The sequence below is a fragment of the Octopus bimaculoides genome, chromosome 4 (genome assembly GCF_046866305.1).
Source record: "Octopus bimaculoides isolate indiv1 chromosome 4, ASM4686630v1, whole genome shotgun sequence".
Classification (NCBI taxonomy): Eukaryota; Metazoa; Mollusca; class Cephalopoda; order Octopoda; family Octopodidae; genus Octopus; species Octopus bimaculoides.
This window is the reverse complement of record NC_142931.1, coordinates 17,099,403-17,121,565: the sequence shown is the minus strand read 5'-3', so window position 1 is coordinate 17,121,565 and position 22,163 is coordinate 17,099,403. Positions and strand designations below refer to the sequence as shown.

General features: G+C 36.8%; 1 protein-coding gene across 3 annotated transcripts in view; it reads right to left on the bottom strand.

Moving 5' to 3' along the window:
- Positions 1 to 22,163, bottom strand: part of LOC106875197 (reelin) — a 221,159-nt gene that overhangs the window by 17,956 nt on the left and 181,040 nt on the right. For all 3 annotated transcript variants that reach the window (XM_089350383.1, XM_014923240.3, XM_089350384.1), the window contains 5 exons: positions 19,890 to 20,058; positions 9,208 to 9,348; positions 7,956 to 8,136; positions 6,850 to 7,043; positions 392 to 931 (listed from right to left, as the gene is read on the bottom strand). In XM_089350383.1, the coding sequence (XP_089206509.1) occupies positions 392 to 931; positions 6,850 to 7,043; positions 7,956 to 8,136; positions 9,208 to 9,348; positions 19,890 to 20,058 (1,225 nt within the window). The remainder of the gene's footprint in view (positions 1 to 391; positions 932 to 6,849; positions 7,044 to 7,955; positions 8,137 to 9,207; positions 9,349 to 19,889; positions 20,059 to 22,163) is intronic.

Below are 22,163 nucleotides of genomic sequence, written 5' to 3'. Positions count from 1 at the left end.
AGAGCTGTGGGGCTCCTAGAGCAATTTCCCAGCATGCTCATGCCTTAAGATGTCACTGTTTCAGAATTGATCCCTTGGCTGAATTTGAGTGCATGAAAACAGTGCAGGGGGCAATTGGACAGACTGCACTTGTAACACAAAAGCCCAAACTTATGATATACATTGTCATTCTCAGGTTTTATTTTAGAAATATTCCATTTAATTGTATTCTCTAACATACCTTTTTGATACTCTGGGTACAACTTGAATATAACAATTCAATCAATATTATTGTAAACTATAATACTATAGCAATGGAATTTTGCATTCTTGAAAAATTTCTTATATTTTATATTTTTTATAATATTTAGATTCAAATGAGTTAAAATGGGGATATCAACATAATGCTTACCTTGATACAACATGTCCTGTAAGAGGGATAATGACTCGTTGCCAGCCAAAAGTTGAGTAATAAACAGTCTTGACTGAAGCCTCTGTGTTACATTGGGGGTCCTTAGTCATACATTGGGGAGTAACATAATACCAGTTTTTACCGTAGTTTACAGAATATTGCAGGTGAACTGGAGAAATGGAGCTATTCCATGGTGCCCCACATCCAACATTGATCGAGAATTGAAGTATGTAATCATCTTCTATTTTGACATCACGGGTTGTCAGTTTGGCTCCTTCACCAGCAACTGGTTTTGCTACAGCTGATTCAGCTTTCCCACAATATTCCCCAATTTCCAGATTGTTGGTGGTCAACCATTCATGTTCAATAAAATCAGTTGTAAAATTACTTGTTACATTTACAGGGTTCACCATGTTGCCGCCAATTACAATGTCATCCAATGCCCAATCCCGAAGAAGTTTGCCATCATTCTCAGGCTGCCACCAGCGTACACGTACCCCTTCCTTTCTGGCTCCCTGAGGAATTTTTATGTTGACGAACCTAAAAGAAAATGATAAAATATAGCAGTTTTATATCAAAATAATTCTAATGGTGAACCAACATTATAAGGCTGAAGGAAAAATAAGTCAGAAGAGCTTTCTGTAAGTTAAATATATAAACAGTAGAGTTTTCACATATGTAATAATGTGTTGAAAATCTTGGATTAACCAAGATAATCCACTATCTTACTTTCAAGGCGTTTTAAAGATAAAAATAACAAGCAGAAGAGATAAATCCAATAAGATCAGTAAGTGAACTGGTTGCATAAATATAAAGAATTTCTTTGCGGATCTTATGCCTTATATTTCTTCTAAACAGTTAAGAGAAACCTCTTCAAGTTCTATTAATTGTACTTTTGTCTAGAGTAATGTTATTAAAATGTCTTTTAAACTAGTAAACCTTTTGGATGACAAATCAGTAAAGCTTTGGACAAAATATCAAACAGTTTTAACCTTTTTAGATGCCAACTTTCATGCTAAACTATATTCCAAACACCAGCTTAATAATAATAATAATAATAATAGTAATAATAATAATAAAGTTATATGAATAAATTCTTCATTATTTTCAAAGTTAATTCAAACAAAGACTGTATTTCAACAGAAATATGGTTACAAAACGGTTAAAATTGAAATAATGGTTTTTGAAATGCCCAGGTCTACAAGCTGCTTTTCAAAGGTTCCAAATACTATAATAAAATGTAGCTGTTGGAGTTAATTTCATAATGTTGACTAATGTTATTACTTCATGTTCATTTTTCTTATTTCTTTATTGCCCACAAGGGGCTAAACATAGAGAGGACAAACAAGGACAGTTAAAGGGATTAAGTCGATTACATCGACCCCAGTGCTTAACTGGTACTTAATTTATCGACCCCAAAAGGATGAAAGGCAAAGTCGACCTCGGAAGAATTTGAACTCAGAACATAATGGCAGACGAAATACCGTTAAGCATTTCGCCCAGTGTGCTAATGTTTCTGCCAGCTCGCCGCCATGTTCATTTTTCTGTTGACTAAAAAGTAACACTGTAGTTTAAAACATCAAATAAATGATAGGTTAACATCCTATGTTTTCTTACAATCTAAAGTAGATTAAAGAAATAGTTGAGCCAAAAGAAATATAATTCTCATACTACATAATGTTATCAACAGACATTGCTTCATACACCTAAAAGCACAATATTGGTTTTTACTGTTTTACTATAACTTTTTTAAATTCAAAAAAGCAATATTTATCCCAAAATAAATTATCTGCAGAAATAATTTTGTGTATTCCTATAACAGTATTTGTTTATCCCTCCAACAGTATTTTAAATGTAATTTTCTGCTGCTAATGAATAAGAAAATGACATAAAATTAAACTTAATTCTTTACTCTCATTAGACGCCAGATCATGTTTTGTATGGTTCCAGACTGTCCTAAGGTTAGAGATATTTAGTTTTCAATTAAAGACACTTTTATGAAGAATTAAGACTTTACTAACTCACTTCTTGCTTGTAGAGAAACCAAAATAATATATTTGGATGACTTTGCAAAACATTTCCATTTGACAAAAGGTTCAACTGAGTAACTGAGATTAATGCTGAGGGAATGAAAAAAAAAAATGCATTGGCAGCTTGGATAGAAGCTTTGTTTTTATCCAAAAATAATGGGAAATACGTGTTGAATTTGCTAGAGCAGAGAATAATTTATTTCAGTTTTGGCATCAATGTTCTTTTAGATGTAATGGAATATAATGAATTGTCAACTGGATAATGATTATTTATTGAGAACTTAATGGCAATAAATTTCTTTCATTTCAATGGAAATAAATTTCCTTCAGTTTCAACTGGTCATTGAGTCCATCTGAAGAAGATTTATGTTACAATGAAATCAATATTAATAAAGATTAAGGACTTTCACTATTTGCCAATGTTTTTAGAACAAAAGCATTTTTTACTAAAATTCTTCATTAAGATATATCAGAATATCAACACTTTTTACAGAATGAACAGCTGTATTTGCTCGTATATAAACCACGCTATTTAATACTTGATTTTACTGAGAAAACCAGGTCATGACATATATGAAACAAAGCTAAAATTATGAAGGGATAAAAATTTTGTAGCAAGATTTAACACTAAATTAGGGGTGTGACATAAATGAGCAAATATGGTAATTAGTAACTGAATGCATAATTCATATCAAAACGGCAGGGGAGATAACCTCTAAATCTTAACTGTCATTTCAATGATGGTTTGTTCTCATCACCAAAGGTGTAATTTTAATTAATTAAAATTCTTAGCTTTCTACATCAAGTATGTTAGCACCCACTTTATTAAGTTTTCATACAGTAGACATACTTGAGTATTTCCTTCTCGATATTCTAGAAAAAACTACATTGCTAAAAGAATTAGGAGTTAGTAAAACATTATAAATGAGCCCTTGGTCAATGCATTGTTTTTACCTTAGTATATAAATCAGGTCTCATTAAAAAATTCATGAAGACTTTAAATAACGAAAGAGATTTATTCAAATAATACCACCTAATATTTGCATTTAAACTTTCCATCTGTTTCTGATAGAAATATTGAAAAGAGAAATATTTTATAAGACTAAATTTCAGCACTTTCTCAATTCAAGGTAAACAAATAAAAAACATGATATGTAATATAGACTTTGTCATAAATTTGCATGGTAATACTTAGATCAGTGATAATGAAACTCTGCAGCAGATTAAAAAAAATATGATTTAAGGCTTTAGGAAGCTCATACTTATGTTTGAGCATCTTAAAAAGATGTTCATCATAATTTTGTTATATACAAGTATGAACAGTAAAACAAAGTAAATAATTCCCTAAATTTTCTAATTTTAAAACAGTTTTGTTTTTTGAACTTACTATGCAAAGTGTGCCACATGAAATGTGCTAATAATTTTAAAACCTTGCATGCAATTTGAGTTAGTAATTGTTTTGTTTTTGATCTCAAGTGTACTATGAAAACATGAAGGTTGAAAACCACTTAGTCTGGTAGTTATGAAGATTTTGTGGTTTTATTTAAGAGATTAGGCTTCAAAATAACTTTCGATGTAGATTTTCTTAGCAGATGTTTACATTACTTCTATTGGTGTTGGTAAATGAAGAGCAAAGAGAAAAATTATGCTGGGACATCAAAGAAAAAATAATGTTGAAAAAGATGGAATACAAACAGAATTGCTTGATAACCCTTGATGCCAGCAATGAAATTTTGCTAACAATACTAATTTCATAATCATTTTATGTCTACTTCTCCATACTGCATGGGTTAGATGTGTTTATCACCATCTGAGTCAGTTCATATTTGGAGTTACTGCCCTCTTAGATGTGTTTGGTATATTCCATTTTTGCCATAGTTTCTTTCTTTGGATACTATTCTGCATTCCAAGCACTGAGTGCACAGCATGTCGTTATCATGGCACATGCACTAGGGAGGTTGCCTAATATCTAGCAAGACTAAAGAGTCCTGTTATTCCCTGAGATACATTTATATCGAATTTCAGTCAATCAGTTTTGTTCATTCTTTATTAATATGAATATAACATTACATCTAAAAATTTTTTATCAATTTATTCTCATAAATTGGAATCAATAATCTCAAAATATGCAAAATTAATCTGCTTGTCAAATCAGTGAAAAATGAATTGAAGATATAGAGTTTTGACCAGATAAAGATAAAGGAGAAAAGTGTAAGTCACCTTCAGTCGAAGGAAAACTATAATTAACTGAGATGATTATTCATTTATCACTCTAATTTGCTGTTAGGCTTAAGTTTTGTTTTGAAATGAAAATAGGGTTCTGTCCCAGAGACGTTTCCTTATGTAAAAGATGTAATAAAGTACTGTAACCCATTGCATGGTAAAGAAACCATTTGAAGACGACAGATTCACATTATGTATCTAAGTCAGCAACAAATCTCTTCACATAAAATTTGAATGAATTCTTATTTCTTTATTGACCACAAGGGGCTAAACATAGAGGGAACAAACAAGGACAGAAAAAGGGATTAAGTCGATTACATCGATCCCAGTGCGTAACTGGTGCTTAATTTACCGATCTCCGAAAGGATGAAAGGCAAAGTCGACCTCGGTGGAATTTGAACTCAGAACGTAACGGCAGACGAAATACCGCTAAGCATTTTGCCCGGCGTGCTGTTGTTTTTGCCAGCTCGCCGCCATAATGAATTCTGTTAGGTAAAAATATTGTTAGGCATGGTTGCGTAGTTAAGAAGTTTACTTCCCAACCACATGCTTTCTAGTTCAGTTCCACTGCATGACACTTTGAACAAGTGTTGTTTACTAAAGTCCAGAGTTGACCAAGGCCTTGTGAGTGAATTTCACAGATGGAAACCTAAAGAAATCCTCATCATCATTTAACATTCCTTTTCCAAGCTGGCATGGGTTGGATGGCTTGACAGGAGCTGGTGAAGCCAGGGGCAGCACTAGGCTTCAATTGCTTGTTTTGGGTTGGCTTCTGCAGCTGGCTAACCTTCCTAATGCCAGCTACTTTACTGAATGTACTGGGTGCTTTTTACATTGCACCATCAGCAGTGCTTTTTATGTGGCACCATCACCAGGTTATTTTCCATCATGTATATTTATGTGTGTTTGTGTATGTGTGTGTTTTTGTGTGTGTGTGTGTGTGTGTGTGTGTCCTTGTCTTGACATTGAGTAATAAATGTAAACAAGTGTCATCATCCTCCAAACAATGTCATTCATTCCCCACCTTCCATGAAAACATGTTGGGCCATTGGCAAATGTTACCTAGCTTGGTGACCAGAAGGAGATCTGACTATAGAAAAATCTGTCTCAATAAATTCTGTCTGATCCATGAAGCAACGAAAACATGGATGTTAAAATGATGCTGATGATGATTTTGTGTTCTAGCTGCTTTCAATAATGAGTTGTACCTGTCCATTGTATTTATTTACAACTCAGAACAATTTTGGAAGTATCGATTCTGTGATCAACAGGATGAAACACTGTATATCTGGCCTTCAGCAACATAATATAAAGAAACAGAGTTGCTTAGAAATTCATGTCATTTTAATTTACCAAGCTAATATAAAACAGAATTCAGCTTCTAATTGTTGATGAGATTTCACTGTTTCTATTCTTTGAATATTTATCTTTGGGGAATCTTAACATTTCTAAAAGAATCTAGCATTGCCAGTTTGGATATTGGTTTGGTCAATAATTTCCTCAAATGATGTTTATTTTACACAACATATTACCAGACTAAATGTATTAGGTAATTCAACATATTTAACTCATATTATTTAACTTAACCCAACATATTTCAGTCATTAATAATAATATATGTTGACCTAAAGTAGGTGAGCAGGATTAGCTGAGGATTAAGAAAGATAAATTGGGGAGTAAGAAAGAAATTATGTAACAAATCTTTATAGTTTTTCACATGGGTGGTACAGGCGTGGCTGTGTGGTGAGGAATTTGTTTCCTAACCACATGGTTCTGGGTTTAGTCCCTCTGTGTGGCACCCTGGGCAAGTGCCTTTCACCATAGTCTAGTGCTTTGTGAGTGAATTTGGTACAGGGGAAACTGAAAGAAGCCCATCATATGTATGTATGACATTATTCAGTTTATTTCAAAATTTGTATGTATGTATGTATGTATGTATGTATGTATGTTTAATGTCCACTTTCCATGCTAGCATGGGTTGGACGATTTGACTGAGGACTGGTGAACCAGATGGCTACACCAGGCTCCAATCTGATTTGGCAGAGTTTCTACAGCTGGATGCCCTTCCTAACGCCAACCACTCCGAGAGTGTATATATATAAGTGGCAGATGTGGAAAAAATGTGAATTTGTTGATTAGATTATTAATTTAAAAGATATCATTGCTACTTTGTAATTAAGCAAATCAAAAACATGGTTGACTTACTTTGGTGCTTTGTATTGGTTGTAGTAAAGTTCTGTTATATGGGACCAAGAAATACCACCATCTGCTGAATAGTCAACAAGGACCCCTTGGTTTCGAATCAGGGGAGCTGTGTTGCAACCAAACATGAAATAGAACTGAATGAATTTTGAATCTCTCAAATCTAAATCTGTACTGATGAGAATTCGACTGCAGCCCTGAAAGAGAAAAGAAGAGTAAAATAGGACATAACATTTAAGTCTAAAGGACTAAACGTCTGGACATGGCAAATAACAGCAAAAGGAATTCCTCAACCGCCGATTACAACTTGCTGTGAAACTCAGAGAACATTCTGCCCTAAATCATTGGCTAGCAGATAGAATATTGAAGGACTCTGTCCACATGTCCATTCTTGCTGGCTGCCTGTCCACAAGGCTGATCCACGTAGACCCACATTTTGGTGCCCCCATATATATGTAATTCAAAATATAAATAATAAACCATAAAATAAATTTATATTTTTCAAAATGTAACAAAACTAACAGTAATATGAAAGATAATGTTTATTTCTGTATAGTTTTCTTCTACTTTTTTTAATTGCTAAGTCTATGATCAGATCTTCAAAATTAATCTTATGCAACACACCTGCTTCTATACTTAGTAGAAGTATGGTACCCTGGATATTATTTTAGCAAGTTAAAAATAATTTCTTTTGTGCTATAAACCATTTACCATTTCTGTGGAGTCTCCCCTTACTTTGATGCCTTAAGCACATGCTTATTTTGCTTAATGGTTAATCCAGTGCTGCCTGTCCAAAATAGGGTCTTGTCAAATTGCCCACTTCATCACCTGACATCAATTCCCATATGATCCTTGGGGGCCCATATAAGATTTTGTTAAAATTTATGCTCAATAAATTAGTCATACTTCTTCAATAAACAAAATATTTTAATTTTTTCAATGCAATTCCTAATAGCATCTAATTATAAAATTATAATTGGACTTTTAAAAATCATTGAATGACTAGGTGGGTCTACCTGAGTAAAACATGAATCAAAAGTAGGTAAATAAAAGGGTTCACAGGTAATAAATAGTTGAGAACTTTTAGTATAGAGAAAACTCAAACTTACTCCAATAAAATGTATTGCCATTCCTGAGGCTAGATTTGTGCAAGTATTAGTTATCTTTGCTCCAGCAATTTTTAACCAATTCTGAGCTGATATGTCTGCGTCCATAAAAGAGTCTTTCAGAATGGTTGGCAGTGGGTTCTTTGGTTTATGGCAGTCTTCTTCTTGCCAATTACTATCACATCTATAACCAAAAAAAAAAAAAAATCTTAAATATAATTTTAAGAGCAAACACTCCTGATTATGGTGGACTGACAGACTGACAGAATTGACTCTGGATATACCAACAAGGTGTGAACAATGAAATCCTTTAACTCTTACACAGCACCCTGTCATCTGGATGATGCATCCATCTTTAACCCTTTAGCATTTAAACTGCCCATATCCAGCTTAAATATTCAGCCTATTTCATATTCAAACTGGTCAGATTTGGCCTCTCACACCTACTTTTCAATGTCATTCTAAAAATAAACAATGACATCATTGAAACCTCAAAGCTGCAAGATAATGCATGACTAATTCAAAGCAATCTGAATGAATAAGCATTGCATTTGACAGAATAATCTGAATGATAAAGGGTTAAAGTGTAAAGACTGATGATAATTTAAATCTAAGCTTAGTCACAATATTAAATTTTGACTATCTGCACTATACAGGGATATAAATAGTAACAAATATAAACTAATATGAAGAGATTATTTGTTTCCAGAAAAGTGAGTTTTGTTTTAGAATCTTCTCTAAAAGAATATAAAAAAAATCTAGAAAATCTCACATTGAAATGAATAAAACAAGCAAATAACAAAAAAAAAAAAAAGGAAAAGTATAATAAAATGTAAAAATAGTATAGAAAAAAATTAAACATGGAAATAGATATTAAACAAATATACTTTTTTATTTTCTATATTTTATGAAGGCGTGTGGCCTAGTGGTTAGGGGTGTTGCACTCACAATCACTAGATTGTGGGTTTGATCCCCAGACTGGGTGGTGTATTGTGTTTTTGAGCAAAACACTTCATTTCACATTGCTCCTGTCCACTCAGCTGTGATCCTGTGATGGATGAGCCCTCTTATCAGAGGAAATGTTGGCCTATTCCCCCAGTCAGTGGGGTGGCATCATTCAAAAAGCTAAAACGATGCAAAAGTGCATTGTGATCAGTGACGTATAACAACATCTGTTAGTCTGGTTGATCACATGATTATGTAATGTTTTATGTTTTAATGATTATTTATGTGACAATGGGAGAGAATGACTTACCTGCAAACATGTCCAATGCAATTACCATGACCACTGCATAACTGAGGGCATCTTTTGCCAATGTAGAGCGCTCGAAGTGCCCAATGATGCTGTTTATTGAAAGGAGCATGTTGGATCCAACGGAATCTTGTTGACTTGGATCTGGACAGAAATATAAAAGTTTCCATATAGTTAGTGATCTTTTACATAGATCAATGGTTCTGAACCAGAATCCATATGACCCCAGGGATTCTATATGTGATTTTTGGGGTCCATGCAAACAAAATAGTAATTTGGGGATCCATAGTAGTATATTAAGGGTCCATGAAAAAATTTTGCCTTAGATGTTTATTGCAAGAAACAGATGGGTTTCTTTCACAAATGTTTTACATAGCTCAATCTACACAAGTTAATAATGTGTGAATAACAAAACAGGAATTTTTACAGAAGTATCTATCAAACCAGTTTTTAAACATCAAATAACTATAATGGTCCACTAGAATGGAATTGTAATCAAAGATAAAAAAATAGATAAAAAATGTTTGAGAACCACAGATCATCATCATCATCATCATCGTTTAACGTCCGCTTTCCATGCTAGCATGGGTTGGACGATTTGACTGAGGACTGGTGAAACCGGATGGCAACACCAGGCTCCAGTCTGATTTGGCAGAGTTTCTACAGCTGGATGCCCTTCCTAACGCCAACCACTCAGAGAGTGTAGTGGGTGCTTTTACGTGTCACCCGCACGAAAACGGCCACGCTCGAAATGGTGTCTTTTATGTGCCACCCGCACAAGCCAGTCCAGGGGCACTGGCAACGATCTCGCTCGAAAATCCTACAGGAGCCAGTCAGGCGGTACTGGCAACGGCCACGCTCAAAATGGTGCATCTCATGTGCCACCCGCACAAGAACCAGTCCAGGGGCACTGGCAACGATCTTACTTGGCTTGCTGGGTCTTCTCACGCACAGCCCATTTCCAAAGGTCTCGGTCCGTAGTCATCGCCTCGGTGAGGCCCAATGTACGAAGGTCTTGCCTCACCACCTCAGCCCAGGTCTTCCTGGGCCTACCTCTTCCACGGGTTCCCTCAACTGTTAGGGTGTGGCACTTTTTCACGCAGCTATCCTCCTCCATTCTCACCACATGTCCATACCAGCGCAATCGTCTCTCTTGCACGCCACAACTGATGCTTCTAATGTTCAGCTTTTCTCTCAAGATACTTACACTCTGACGGGTATTCACATTGACATTACACATCCAACGGAGCATAGATTATCATCATCATTGTTTAACATCCGTTTTCCATGCTAGCATGGGTTGGACGATTTGACTGAGGACTGGTGAAACCAGATGGCTACACCAGGCTCCAATCTGATTTGGCAGAGTTTTTACAGCTGGATACCCTTCCTGACGCCAACCACTCCGAGAGTGTAGTGGGTGCTTTTACGTGCCACCGGCATGAGGGCCAGTCACGCGGTACTGGCAACGGCCACGATCAAAATGGCGTTTTTTACATGCCACCTGCACAGGAGCCAGTCCAGTGGCACTGGCAATGACCTCACTCAAATGTTTTTTCACGTGCCACGGGCACAAGTGCCAGTAAGGCGACGCTGGTAACAATCACACTCAAATGATGCTATTTACGTGCCACTAGCACAGAAGCCAGACAGCTGCTCTGGCAATGATCACGCTCGGATGGTGCTGTTAGCGCTCCACTGGCATGGGTGCCAGACACAAAAAGTATATGCGCACACACACACACACAATGATTATTTGTTTCCATTATGTGCTGCATATTTTGGTGAATTATATCCACCAACATTATGATGGATCTCCAAGCCCCCAGAAACAGCTGTTGGAATTATAACACCTTACTTCTTCCCCTTTAATTTTCTCTGTCGTTTTGTACTCTGTGTAAGTTTGAACTATTTATATGTATAAATGTCTATATATTTATAGTTAAATATCCATCTGAAAGTCTTCAGTCTTTGCTTTCTTTCTGTTTGCATGAATACATATTTTGTATATCATACCCAAGCTGTTATAGTTTTAATTTGTTTATCTGCATAATTACCTCAACCCCCCACCTCTCTCTGTGACTGGAATCAAATGACCTTAGAGTTAATTTAGCAGACCAAAGTAAAGTATTGATAAGTAGGAAAATAGACAAATCACAGATCTCTTCAGGGAGATGGTCTTGCTCAGTATGTAGAAAAGGTGTCAGCAGAAACTCCATAAGGTGTACCCAGTGCAAGCAATGGATGCATAAGAGGTGCAGCAGTATCACTGGAAGACTAACAAAGAAAGTAGTCTATGTGTGGCAGATATGCAGGTATATTAATCACCAGAAATGTACCAAAAAAATAGACTCCCTCAAATGTCAGTGGGGATCCTTAGCAGTAGTAGACAGTTTGTGTTACTTAAGTGACCAAGTTAATAGTAGGGGAGGTTGTCCTGAAAGCATAGCTGCTATAATAAGAATAGGCTGGGCAAAATTCAAAGAACTACTACCTCTTTTAGTAATGAAGGGCCTCTCTTGCTGAGTGAAAGGTAGGTTGTATGATGCCTGTGTACGAACAGCTATGCTACATGACAGTGAGATATGGGCTGTGACTACTGAGGATATGTGAAGGCTTGAAAGAAATGAAGCCAGTATGCTCTGCTGGATGGGTCATATCAATGTGCATATATGATAGAGTGTAAGTGATTTGAGAAAAAAACTGGGTGTATGAGGCATCAGATATCGTGCGCAAGAGAGAAGACTGTGCTGGTTTGGTCATGTGATGTGTATGAATGAAGACAGATGCATCAAGAAATGCTGAGTTCTAATTGTGGAAGGGGTGGCCCAGGAAGATGTGGGACAAAGTGGTGAGAAAGGATCTACAGACGTTGGGACTCACAGAGAAGATGACAGGGACTATGATACTGAAACATATGGATGACTGTGTGATTGGGAACTGCAGGTAAAAAGTGTGAAGGATGTGTGAAAGATGGAAAGAAATGAAGGGAGTATGTATCATTGGTTGTATAATGTTTATGAGTGGTGGAGCACAAATCAACTGAGAGAAAAACTGAGGTTAAGAGGAATTTAGTGTAGTGTACAAGAGATGGGGCTGCACAGGTATGGTTAAGTGATGTCTATAAAGTATGATGGTTGGGCAAAGAAGTTCCAAGTGATTCAAATGGGAAAAATATGTGAAAGAGGAAGACTAAGGAAGACACTGGTGAAAGATATTCTTAAAATGCTGAGCTTCACAAAGGAGAAGATGAACGACGAAGTCAAGTGAAGAGATGCTGTGGCGAAAAAATTCTGTTCACCTTAATGCAAGTATGAAAAGATGGATGTAATGATAATGGATTTTATGCATGTATATGTTTGTGTGTGCCTGTGTGAGCCTGTGTGAGTATACATGCAAGTGAGTGTATGTGTGTCTGTATGAGAATGTGGGTATATGTGTTTGTTGTAGACGCACATAAACTGTTATTCGCACTTCATGCACTTTTACTACATCGCATAATAAAGATAAATTGTATTCAATAGTGAAGCAGAGTATCAGAAACAACTGTTTTTTGTTCTCACATTATAGAGACTCATATTTCATTCAATACATGTACAAAGCAAAAACAGATAAAACCAAGGAAACAAGCTCCTCATCACCTGTTAAGCAACTTAAATTTATAATAAAAAAACAAAACAAACTGACACACAATAATTACACATTATTATTATTCAGGTTATAAAATAATAAAAGAGGAAAAGTGAACTTAACAAAATATGTGTATTTTAAATAGCTAGAATACGTCTTTGACAATGAGATTATTTTTAGCTTCAACATGGTATTTCAGATTAAATTACTTGCTAAACAAGTACAGTTCACTTACCAATCATGTGGTTTCAGGTTCATTCCCACTGCGATACCTTAGAAAAATATCTGCTACTAGCCTTGGGGCTTACCAATGATTTAGTGAATAAATTTGGTAGATAGAAACTGTATGGAAACCTGTTTTATATCATCCTTATCATCATCCGCATTATTTAACGTCTGTTTTCCATGCTGACATGGGTTGGACAGTTTGACTGAAAACTGTTAAGCTGGGGAGCTGCATCAGGTTCCAATCTGATTTGGCATGGTTTCTACGGCTAGATGCCCTTCCTTACAACAACCACTCCAAGAGTGTGGTGGGTGCTTTTTACGTGCCACTGGTATGGGTGCCAGTTATGAAACACCGGCATCAGCCATGACTATGACCTCACTTGGCTTGAGGCCCAAAGTTCAAAGGGTGCCTTTTCTGTGCCAGATATGTGACACAGGCATCGGCCATGACTATGATTTCACCTGGCTTGACAGGTATATTGTCAAAGGTCTCGGTCACTTGTCACTGCCCCCGTGCTTCTTACCTCTCTACTTTCCTTCCTACCTACCTACCTACCTCTCTCTCTCTCTCTCTCTCTCTCTCTCTCTCTCTCTCTCTCTATATATATATATATATATATATATATATATATATATATATATATATATATAGCTGAACATTAGAAGCATCAGTTGTGGTGTGCAAGAGAGACGATTGCGCTGGTATGGACATGTGGTGAGAATGGATGAGGATAGCTGCTTGAAAAAGTGCCACACCCTAACAGTTGAGGGAACCCGTGGAAGAGGTAGGCCCAGGAAGACCTGGGCTGAGGTGGTGAGGCAAGACCTTCGTACATTGGGCCTCACCGAAGCGATGACTACTGACCGAGACCTTTGGAAATGTGCTGTGCGTGAGAAGACCCGGCAAGCCAAGTAAGATCGTTGCCAGTGCCCCTGGACTGGTTCTTGTGCGGGTGGCACATGATATGCACCATTTTGAGCGTGGCCGTTGCCAGTACTGCCTGACTGGCTCCCGTAGGATTTTCGAGTGAGATCGTTGCCAGTGCCCCTGGACTGGCTTGTGCGGGTGGCACATAAAAGACACCATTTCGAGCGTGGCCGTTTTCGTGCGGGTGACACGTAAAAGCACCCACTACACTCTCTGAGTGGTTGGCGTTAGGAAGGGCATCCAGCTGTAGAAACTCTGCCAAATTAGATTGGAGCCTGGTGTTGCCATCCGGTTTCACCAGTCCTCAGTCAAATCGTCCAACCCATGCTAGCATGGAAAGCGGACGTTAAACGATGATGATGATGATGATGATGATGATGATATATATATATATATATATCATCACCATCATCTTCGTTGTCATTTACCCCCTTAATCATAATAATAATAAAATGCCCTGATGTGGCATCAGACAGTGGTTCTCATGGCTTCTTATCTTAACTGATTGGAGGTGCTATCATGTATATTGTTTTGTCTTGGTATAAAAGATGGGCTACAGCAAATATTCTGTTCAAAACCACAGATTTGCTTGTCAGTTGTTCGACCGTAACCAGTTGAGCATGTCCCTTGGTGGCTGACGATATGTGCATCTCTGATCATGAGCAGAAGTAGTGGGGGAGCATCATAGCCATGTGTTGAGAGGAATTCTTTGGGGTTTGGATAATTCATCTTTGGAAACATGGGTATTTCGTTCGACATCCTCAAACAACCTTTATTCAAGGACCTTTTGAGTGGGATGGGTTACTCAACATGAAGAAAATTCTAACTGGGCCCTCACCTGCAAGGTCATGCGCTGTTTATCTTGATATGAGACCATTATGTTGCACACATAAGGTTGTGATGCATGTGCCTGGTATACTCTTATCAGATGGGTAGTCATGATGGGTGTACTGGGCTTCGTATATTTTACCCCAGTGTCACTTTGATGGCATGCAGTGCTCTCTCACTCAATAATAATAATAATAATAATCATAATTCTTTCTGTGATAAGCATTGGGCCTGAAATTGTGGGGAAGGGGGACTAAACAGTTACATCAATCCCATTGCTTGATTGATAGTTATTTCATTGATCCTGAAAGGATGAAAGGCAAAGTTGACATTTGAAATCAGAATGTAAAGGTAGATGAAATGTCACAAGGCAATTTGTCTGACTTGCTAACGATTCTAGCAGTTCAGTGTCCTGAAAATCATTGTTGTCATCATTATCAGCATCATCATTTAACGTCCATTTTCCATACTGGCATGGGTTGGACAAATAACAATAATAATAATAATAATGATAGTGTAGCAGAATGAATTTAGTGACAAATATAAAATTTGTTATTTGCTACGTATTTCAGATTTTTCCAACATGTATTTTACTGGCTTTTGTTGAAGTTGTTAAGAAAGTTTAATGGATTGAAAAAGCAAGTTTTGGCATTTGAATATCTTGTTCCTCTCACTATCAATTCAAAAACTATCATTAAAGAATAATTATAGAACAACAAAGTGGAATAGAAAATGTGAGAAAAACTATTTCCCTATTATTATGTCAATTGAGAAAGTCTTTATGGAACTTTACCAGAAACACTGGCATTGTTATACTTTATATCTGCGAGCCTGACCTTAATTACATCTAGCATAATTAAATAATTTAATTGGAGAAAGTTTTCATCAATAAAAATCAATATTCATTTTGAACTGTATAAATTGATAGCCAGGAAATAACCGTTTGTACCACATGTGTAGCCATAGCAATAATGGCTACTCTCCTTTTCCCATAAAATTCTGGGCTAACTTAGAAATCAATAATATCAATGGATTGAATAGCATATAAGATTACAATACATATTTTAATTTTTTATGATTTACCCACAGGAAGAAGTGCAGCAACCATGACCATTTGGAGGGGCTCCAAGACTAGTATGAAGAAGGAAGGAAGTTATTCTCAGACCAGAGACCAAGTCTCAATGATTCTTCTTATGATACCCAAAGGTCAAATGTTGATAATAATGAGCTTCTTATACACAGTGCTTAGTTGTACTATTCAGCCATGGTCAATCTATTGTTGGGTGAAAGTTTCATTATAACATTGTCAGCTTGATCTAAGCTTGTAGTGGGCCTACCTACCAAAGCTGGTCAAATGCCAGTTTGAACAGGATATTTCCTTTGTTGGGTGATATAGCCTGGCCATTAGCAGAAATTGAATTCAAAATGCAAATAGCCAAAACCATTACCACAACGAATCTTGTCCTTTGCTCTAATATCATCATTTAATGTCCATTCTCCATGCTGGCAAGGCGGTGAGCTGGCAGAAATGTTAGTACACCAGGTGAAATACTTAGCAGTATTTTATCTGTCTTTACGTTCTGAGTTCAAATTCTGCTGAGGTTGACTTTGCCTTTCATCCTTTCAGGGTCGGTAAAGTAAGTACTAGTTGCATACTCTCTTAATCCTTTTTGCCCCTTGTGGAGAATAGGGCCTCAACAGTTATTTTCCACTTTTTGTGGTCATTGGCGTGTTTCTTGGCTCCTTCCCACGTCAGGCCGTTGGTCCTGAACTTGTCCAAAATGTTCCGCTTCCATGTCTGCTTTGGGTGTCCTCGCTTCCTTTTCCCCTGTGGGTTCCAGTCAAGTGCTTGTCGTGTCACATTTGAGGGTTCTTTCCGCAATGTGTATCCGATCCATCTCCATTTCCTTCATCTAATCTGAATATGTATGGGCTCCTGGTTGGCCCTTTCCCTCAGGTCGGTGTTTGGTACTCTGTTAAACCACTTCAGATGGAGGTTCTGCTGGAGACATAGCTCAGTTTCATACTGGTGTCGATCTAATTGACTGACCTCTCCCCCAAAATTTCGGGCCTTGTGCCAAGAGTAGAAAAGATTCTCCATGCTGGTGGTGGTCTGACAAGTTGGATGGATTGATAGGAGCTGGCCAGTTAGAGAGCTACTCAAGCTCCGATTGTCTGTTTTGGCATGGTTATGTTATGCCCTTCATAATGCCAACCACTTTACAGAGCGTACTGGGTGCTTTTTACGTGGCACCAGCATGGATACTTTATACATGGCACCAACACAGGTGCATTTTGTGAGGCCTTGGCATGAGTGCTTTTTATGTGGAACCAGCGCAGGCACTTTTTATGTGGCCCTGAACAAGTGCTTTTCTACACAACACCAGCATGGGTGCTTCTAAGATTTCTACCAATCCACTGCCCTTGCTAGAGTACTTTATTTATTGACCCTTGAAAGATGAAATGCAAAGTTGATCTCAGTGAGATTTGAAATCAGAGTGTAGAGATCCAGAATGTATAGAGTGAGACATTCTATTTACTGTATTCTACTGTATTCTAATGCTTTTGACAATTCAACATCTTTAATTATACACATTTTTTGATAAAGTTTTAAACTTATATATAAACTAGATATAGATAACTACAGCAGACTTCCAACAAACGACATTACACAAACAATAGTAGCACCTATGATATTGAAACATCTTTGTTACTTGCCTGAAGTGTAATAAGAAGATAGAATGTCTAACCAAATGTAAAAATACACCACCTTCAAAGACCACAAAGATAATTTCACAGTTAACCCCATGAGCAGTGTTATATTCTTGGTAAAGAACAAATTTAGTGTAGTTAGAAAATAGATTTTACTTAATATCTGCAAAAATATTTGAAAAATCATCAACTGGCAACTGTGGAACCAGAATAATAATATAGTTGGTTGGTTTAATAGTAAATTCAGGTTCTCATATTTTGACATTGTTGAATTGTATCCATCAATTTCCAACCCTTTCTTCAACAGACGACTGGGATTTGGCAAGAAACATTCATTATCAACAGCAATAATGTAGATATAATTGTTTGTCAGAAAAGCCCTATTTTGTTGATGTAAGGATGGAGAACTTTGATGAAGCTAAGGTATGTGATTTGATTAGACAACATAGCCAGCTGTCATTCACTAGTGAGTATGGTTTGGTAACATGTATCATGTTTTCACTATTTGTTTTAGGTGTTTATGTAAACATAAGACACCCTCTCAGTCCCCTCATCCTTGATCCAGTGGAACATTTAGGATGTGACAGATAGGAGTACTCCTTACAACTGAGTAAACTAAAGCAATATAAAATGAAGTGCCTTGCTCAAGAATACAATGTGCCACTCAGTCAAGGAATTGAACCTACAACTTTATGATTGTGAGCCAAATACTCTAACCATTAAACCATGTGTCTTCACAATTGGATTACATATTCTAGATATATTCAAAAGTATATTTAAAACCTTAAAAAAACAGGTTTATATAGGGATGATGGTTTTGCATTTTCACACAAGACTAGCTGAAAGTTAGATAAGATTAAAATAGCCCCAATAAGCACGTTTGAATGAACTTGGCCTCAACACCATAATAACCACTAATATCAGTCAACTTTTTAGATGTTACCTGTTGGCAGATAGACATTGACTTTACAGAAAACTGAATGAAAACCTTATGTATACTGATAAAGATTTCAACCACCCTACAGGTATATTTGTAAATCAGTAACATAAATAAAAGAATATTTAACATTTAAACAGATAATTTAACATTTGATAAAACTGTCAGTTATTATTATGGGACATTAAGTAAATGCAAATATAAAGATGAGATCAATTTCTTAAGAAAGAGCAGTAATTGCTGAAAACAGAATATAATATGTAGAAAATAGAATATAATTTGGTTCATCCATTACTTTAGCTTAAATAAGATCAAGTATTTCCAGCAACCTCTAAACACAAATTAATAAATCATTCCCACCTAGTCATATGTATAACAAATTATTTAATAGAAATAACACCAAGATCAGTAAGAGGAAAAGAAAGAAAAAAGATGTTTTCAAGAGGGACATAGATAGAGTAATATATAGAAAAGTAGATAGAGTAAATATATTTGCACAAAGCTGGTGACACAATCAATAGCTACTCAGAGTTTCTAGCATGATATGATTGTTCAGACACTAACATTCTATTGTTGCCAGAAGGATCCCATTAAATGAGAAAAGAATATGCTCTATAACCTGTACTGAGTTCAAGGTATGACTAGTCTGAAAAATAAGTTTTTTGTACTGAACAGAGAAGCAAATGATGACAGAGAATTGAAAATGTCAAGTTTTACCAACGTGAAAATTGAAATATATTTTAAAATTTATACATACAAAATTCAATTTAATCTAATACTTCATGTGTTTTGTTATAATTTCTGAAATTAGTGTTCTTTTCTTTTGAAAACATTGCTGTGTGGTTAAGAAGCTCACTCTGCACCTAAGTGATTTCAGGTTCAGTTCCACTATATGACACCTTGGGCAAGTGTTTTCTGTAGGCTCAGAGTGACCAATGCCTTGTGAGTGGATTTGGTGGACAGAAATTGTATGGAAGCTACTAGCATAGCTAGAGTGTGTGCCACCCAGGGCAGCCCTTCTGTTTTCCACCCCCTGAAACCACAAAAAAAACCCCACATATTCCCTACAGCAGACTCAAAAGTGGTGCCCCACTGAAAGGGCTGCCCAGGGTGAACTGCCCAGGGCGAACTGCCCCTAAGGCACCCCCCACTAGCTATGCTAATGGTGGAAGCCCATCAGATAAGTGTGTGTACATTTTGAGCCTGTGTTTACACTTGACAACTGGTTTTGTTTTTTTATGTCCTTGTAACTTAGCAGCTCAGCAAAAGAGACTGATAGAATAAATACCAGACATGAAATAAAAAGAGAGCACTGTTTGACTAAAACATTTCAAGGCAGTGCTCCAGCTTGGCAACAGTTCAATGGCTGAAACAAGTTAAAAAAAACAAAACAAAAATGTTAAAAAGATATTGCTGTCTTACTTTGCATAATAAGGGACAGGCAATGTAATTCTATTCCATCCATGGTAAATATCAGACATAAATCGACTGCTCTGATGATAGCTGGCACAGTCTATATCGGAAGGAGTGCAGGCAGTCTGAAAAAGTTCCCATGTAACTCCCATATCCAGAGAAAACTGAAGATCCATACCTAAAAAGAAGATAAGTTAAACATTGCTCATTAAATCTTTATTGATCATAGATTTCATAAACAGAATTTATTTCAAATTCAAGGAAAATATAGCTGGTATTATTTGGTTTAGCATTAGTCCTCAGAAAACTGCAGAGAAATCGTTTGGTCTTGCCATGCAAGTACAAAACTATAGTAAAATATTTTAATTCTTCATTTAGAGATGGGAAATGTCTGACGCATATGTATATATACATATACATATATGCGAGGTCGTTGCCAGTGCCGCTGGACTGGCTCCTGTGCAGGCAGCATGTAAAAAAAACCATTTTGAGCGTAGCCGTTGCCAGTACTGCCTGACTGGCCTTCGTGCCGGTGGCACGTAAAAGCACCCACTACACTCTTGGAGTGGTTGGCGTTAGGAAGGGCATCCAGCTGTAGAAACTCTGCCAGATCAGATTGGAGCCTGGTGCAGCCATCTGGTTCACCAGTCCTCAGCCAAATCGTCCAACCCATGCTAGCATGGAAGGCGGACGTTAAACAATGATGATGATGATGATGTGTGTGTGTGTGTATGTGTGTGGAGGTGCAATGGCCCAGTGGTTAGGGCAGTGGACTCGCGGTCGTAGGATTGTTGTTTCAATTCCCAGACTGGGTGTTGTGAGTGTTTATTGAATAAAAACACCTAAAGCTTTATTGTTAATTATGAAAATATTTTTATTATTTATTTTTTATAAAGCCAAAATAATGCAAGCTATTAGAAATAATACTAGTCGATAGCTTGTACTTTAATTTGCTGCTGCAATATGTCAGGGTTAGAACCCCGTCTTCAGGATGTACAAATCATTGACATGTATTATTTCTTGTAACTTGCATTATTTTGACTTTACAGAAAACTATAATAATTAAAAACATTTGGTTCTGGGTTCAGTCCCACTGCATGGCACCTAGGGCAAGTGTCTTCTACTATAGCCACAGGACAACCTAAGCCTTGTGAGTGAATTTGGTAGAAAGAAACTGAAAAAAGCCCATTATGTGTGTGTGCATGTTTGTGTCTGTGTTTGTCCACCACCACTGCTTGACAACCAGTGTGGGTGTGTTTATGTCACCATAACTTAGTAGTTTGGCAAAAGAGACCAATAGAATAAGTACCAGACTTAAAAAAGAAAATAGGTACTGGGGTCAGTTCATTTGACTAAAAAATTCTTCAAGTTAGAGCCCCAGTCTAATGACTGAAACAAGCAGATGGAAGGTATATACCAGGCAATGCTTCATGCAAACTGTACGACTCAAATATTTTTGTATTTGAATTTCATACAGATTTTAGTTCTGTCAACCAATCAAATATTCCTTCGTTACAGTCACGTGATTGATAAGCATAAAGCCACTCAAAAATATGTCTCAGTCTCTGACCCACTGAGAGCCTGTTGCTTAGTCCTGCCTTTTCTCCCACTACTATAATGGCCTCTGCTTCTTGGATCTGGCTGGCCTTGTACTATCTTCTCCCAGACTCCTCTCGCATGTCTCTCCTCCTGTCATCACTCTTGTTGCTTCTAGCCCAACTAGTCCTGTAATAGCCATAACTTCTACTTCTTCCATTCCAGAACATTGGTTAACTGTAACTACCTTCCTATACATGTCTTTCTTGTAGATGAAGACTTGAAATAGTTTAAGTGGAATATTAATGCCATCAATCTCACTGATCTCAGAAGGTCTATGAAGGCTACCAGCATTGTTCCTTCCCCAAGAGCCAAACGTAAAAATAATCATCTCCATGAAACAGATAGGCATGGCAGTGTGATTAATAAGCTTGCTTTGCTAGCATGTGGTTTTGGGTTCAACTCCACTGTGCAGCAACTTCAACAAGTGTTTTCTACTATAGCCCTGGGTGTTGACCAATGCCTTGTGAGTGAATTTTGGTAGACAGAAACTGTGGATGCCCATTGTGTGTATGTTTGTCTTCCCCCACTGCTAGACAGCCAGTGTTGGTTTGTTTACATCTCTGTAACTTAGTAGTTCAGCAAAAGATGACAACAAAATAAGTATATATATATATACATATTATACATGTATATATATATATATATATATATATATATACATACATACATACATTATATATATAT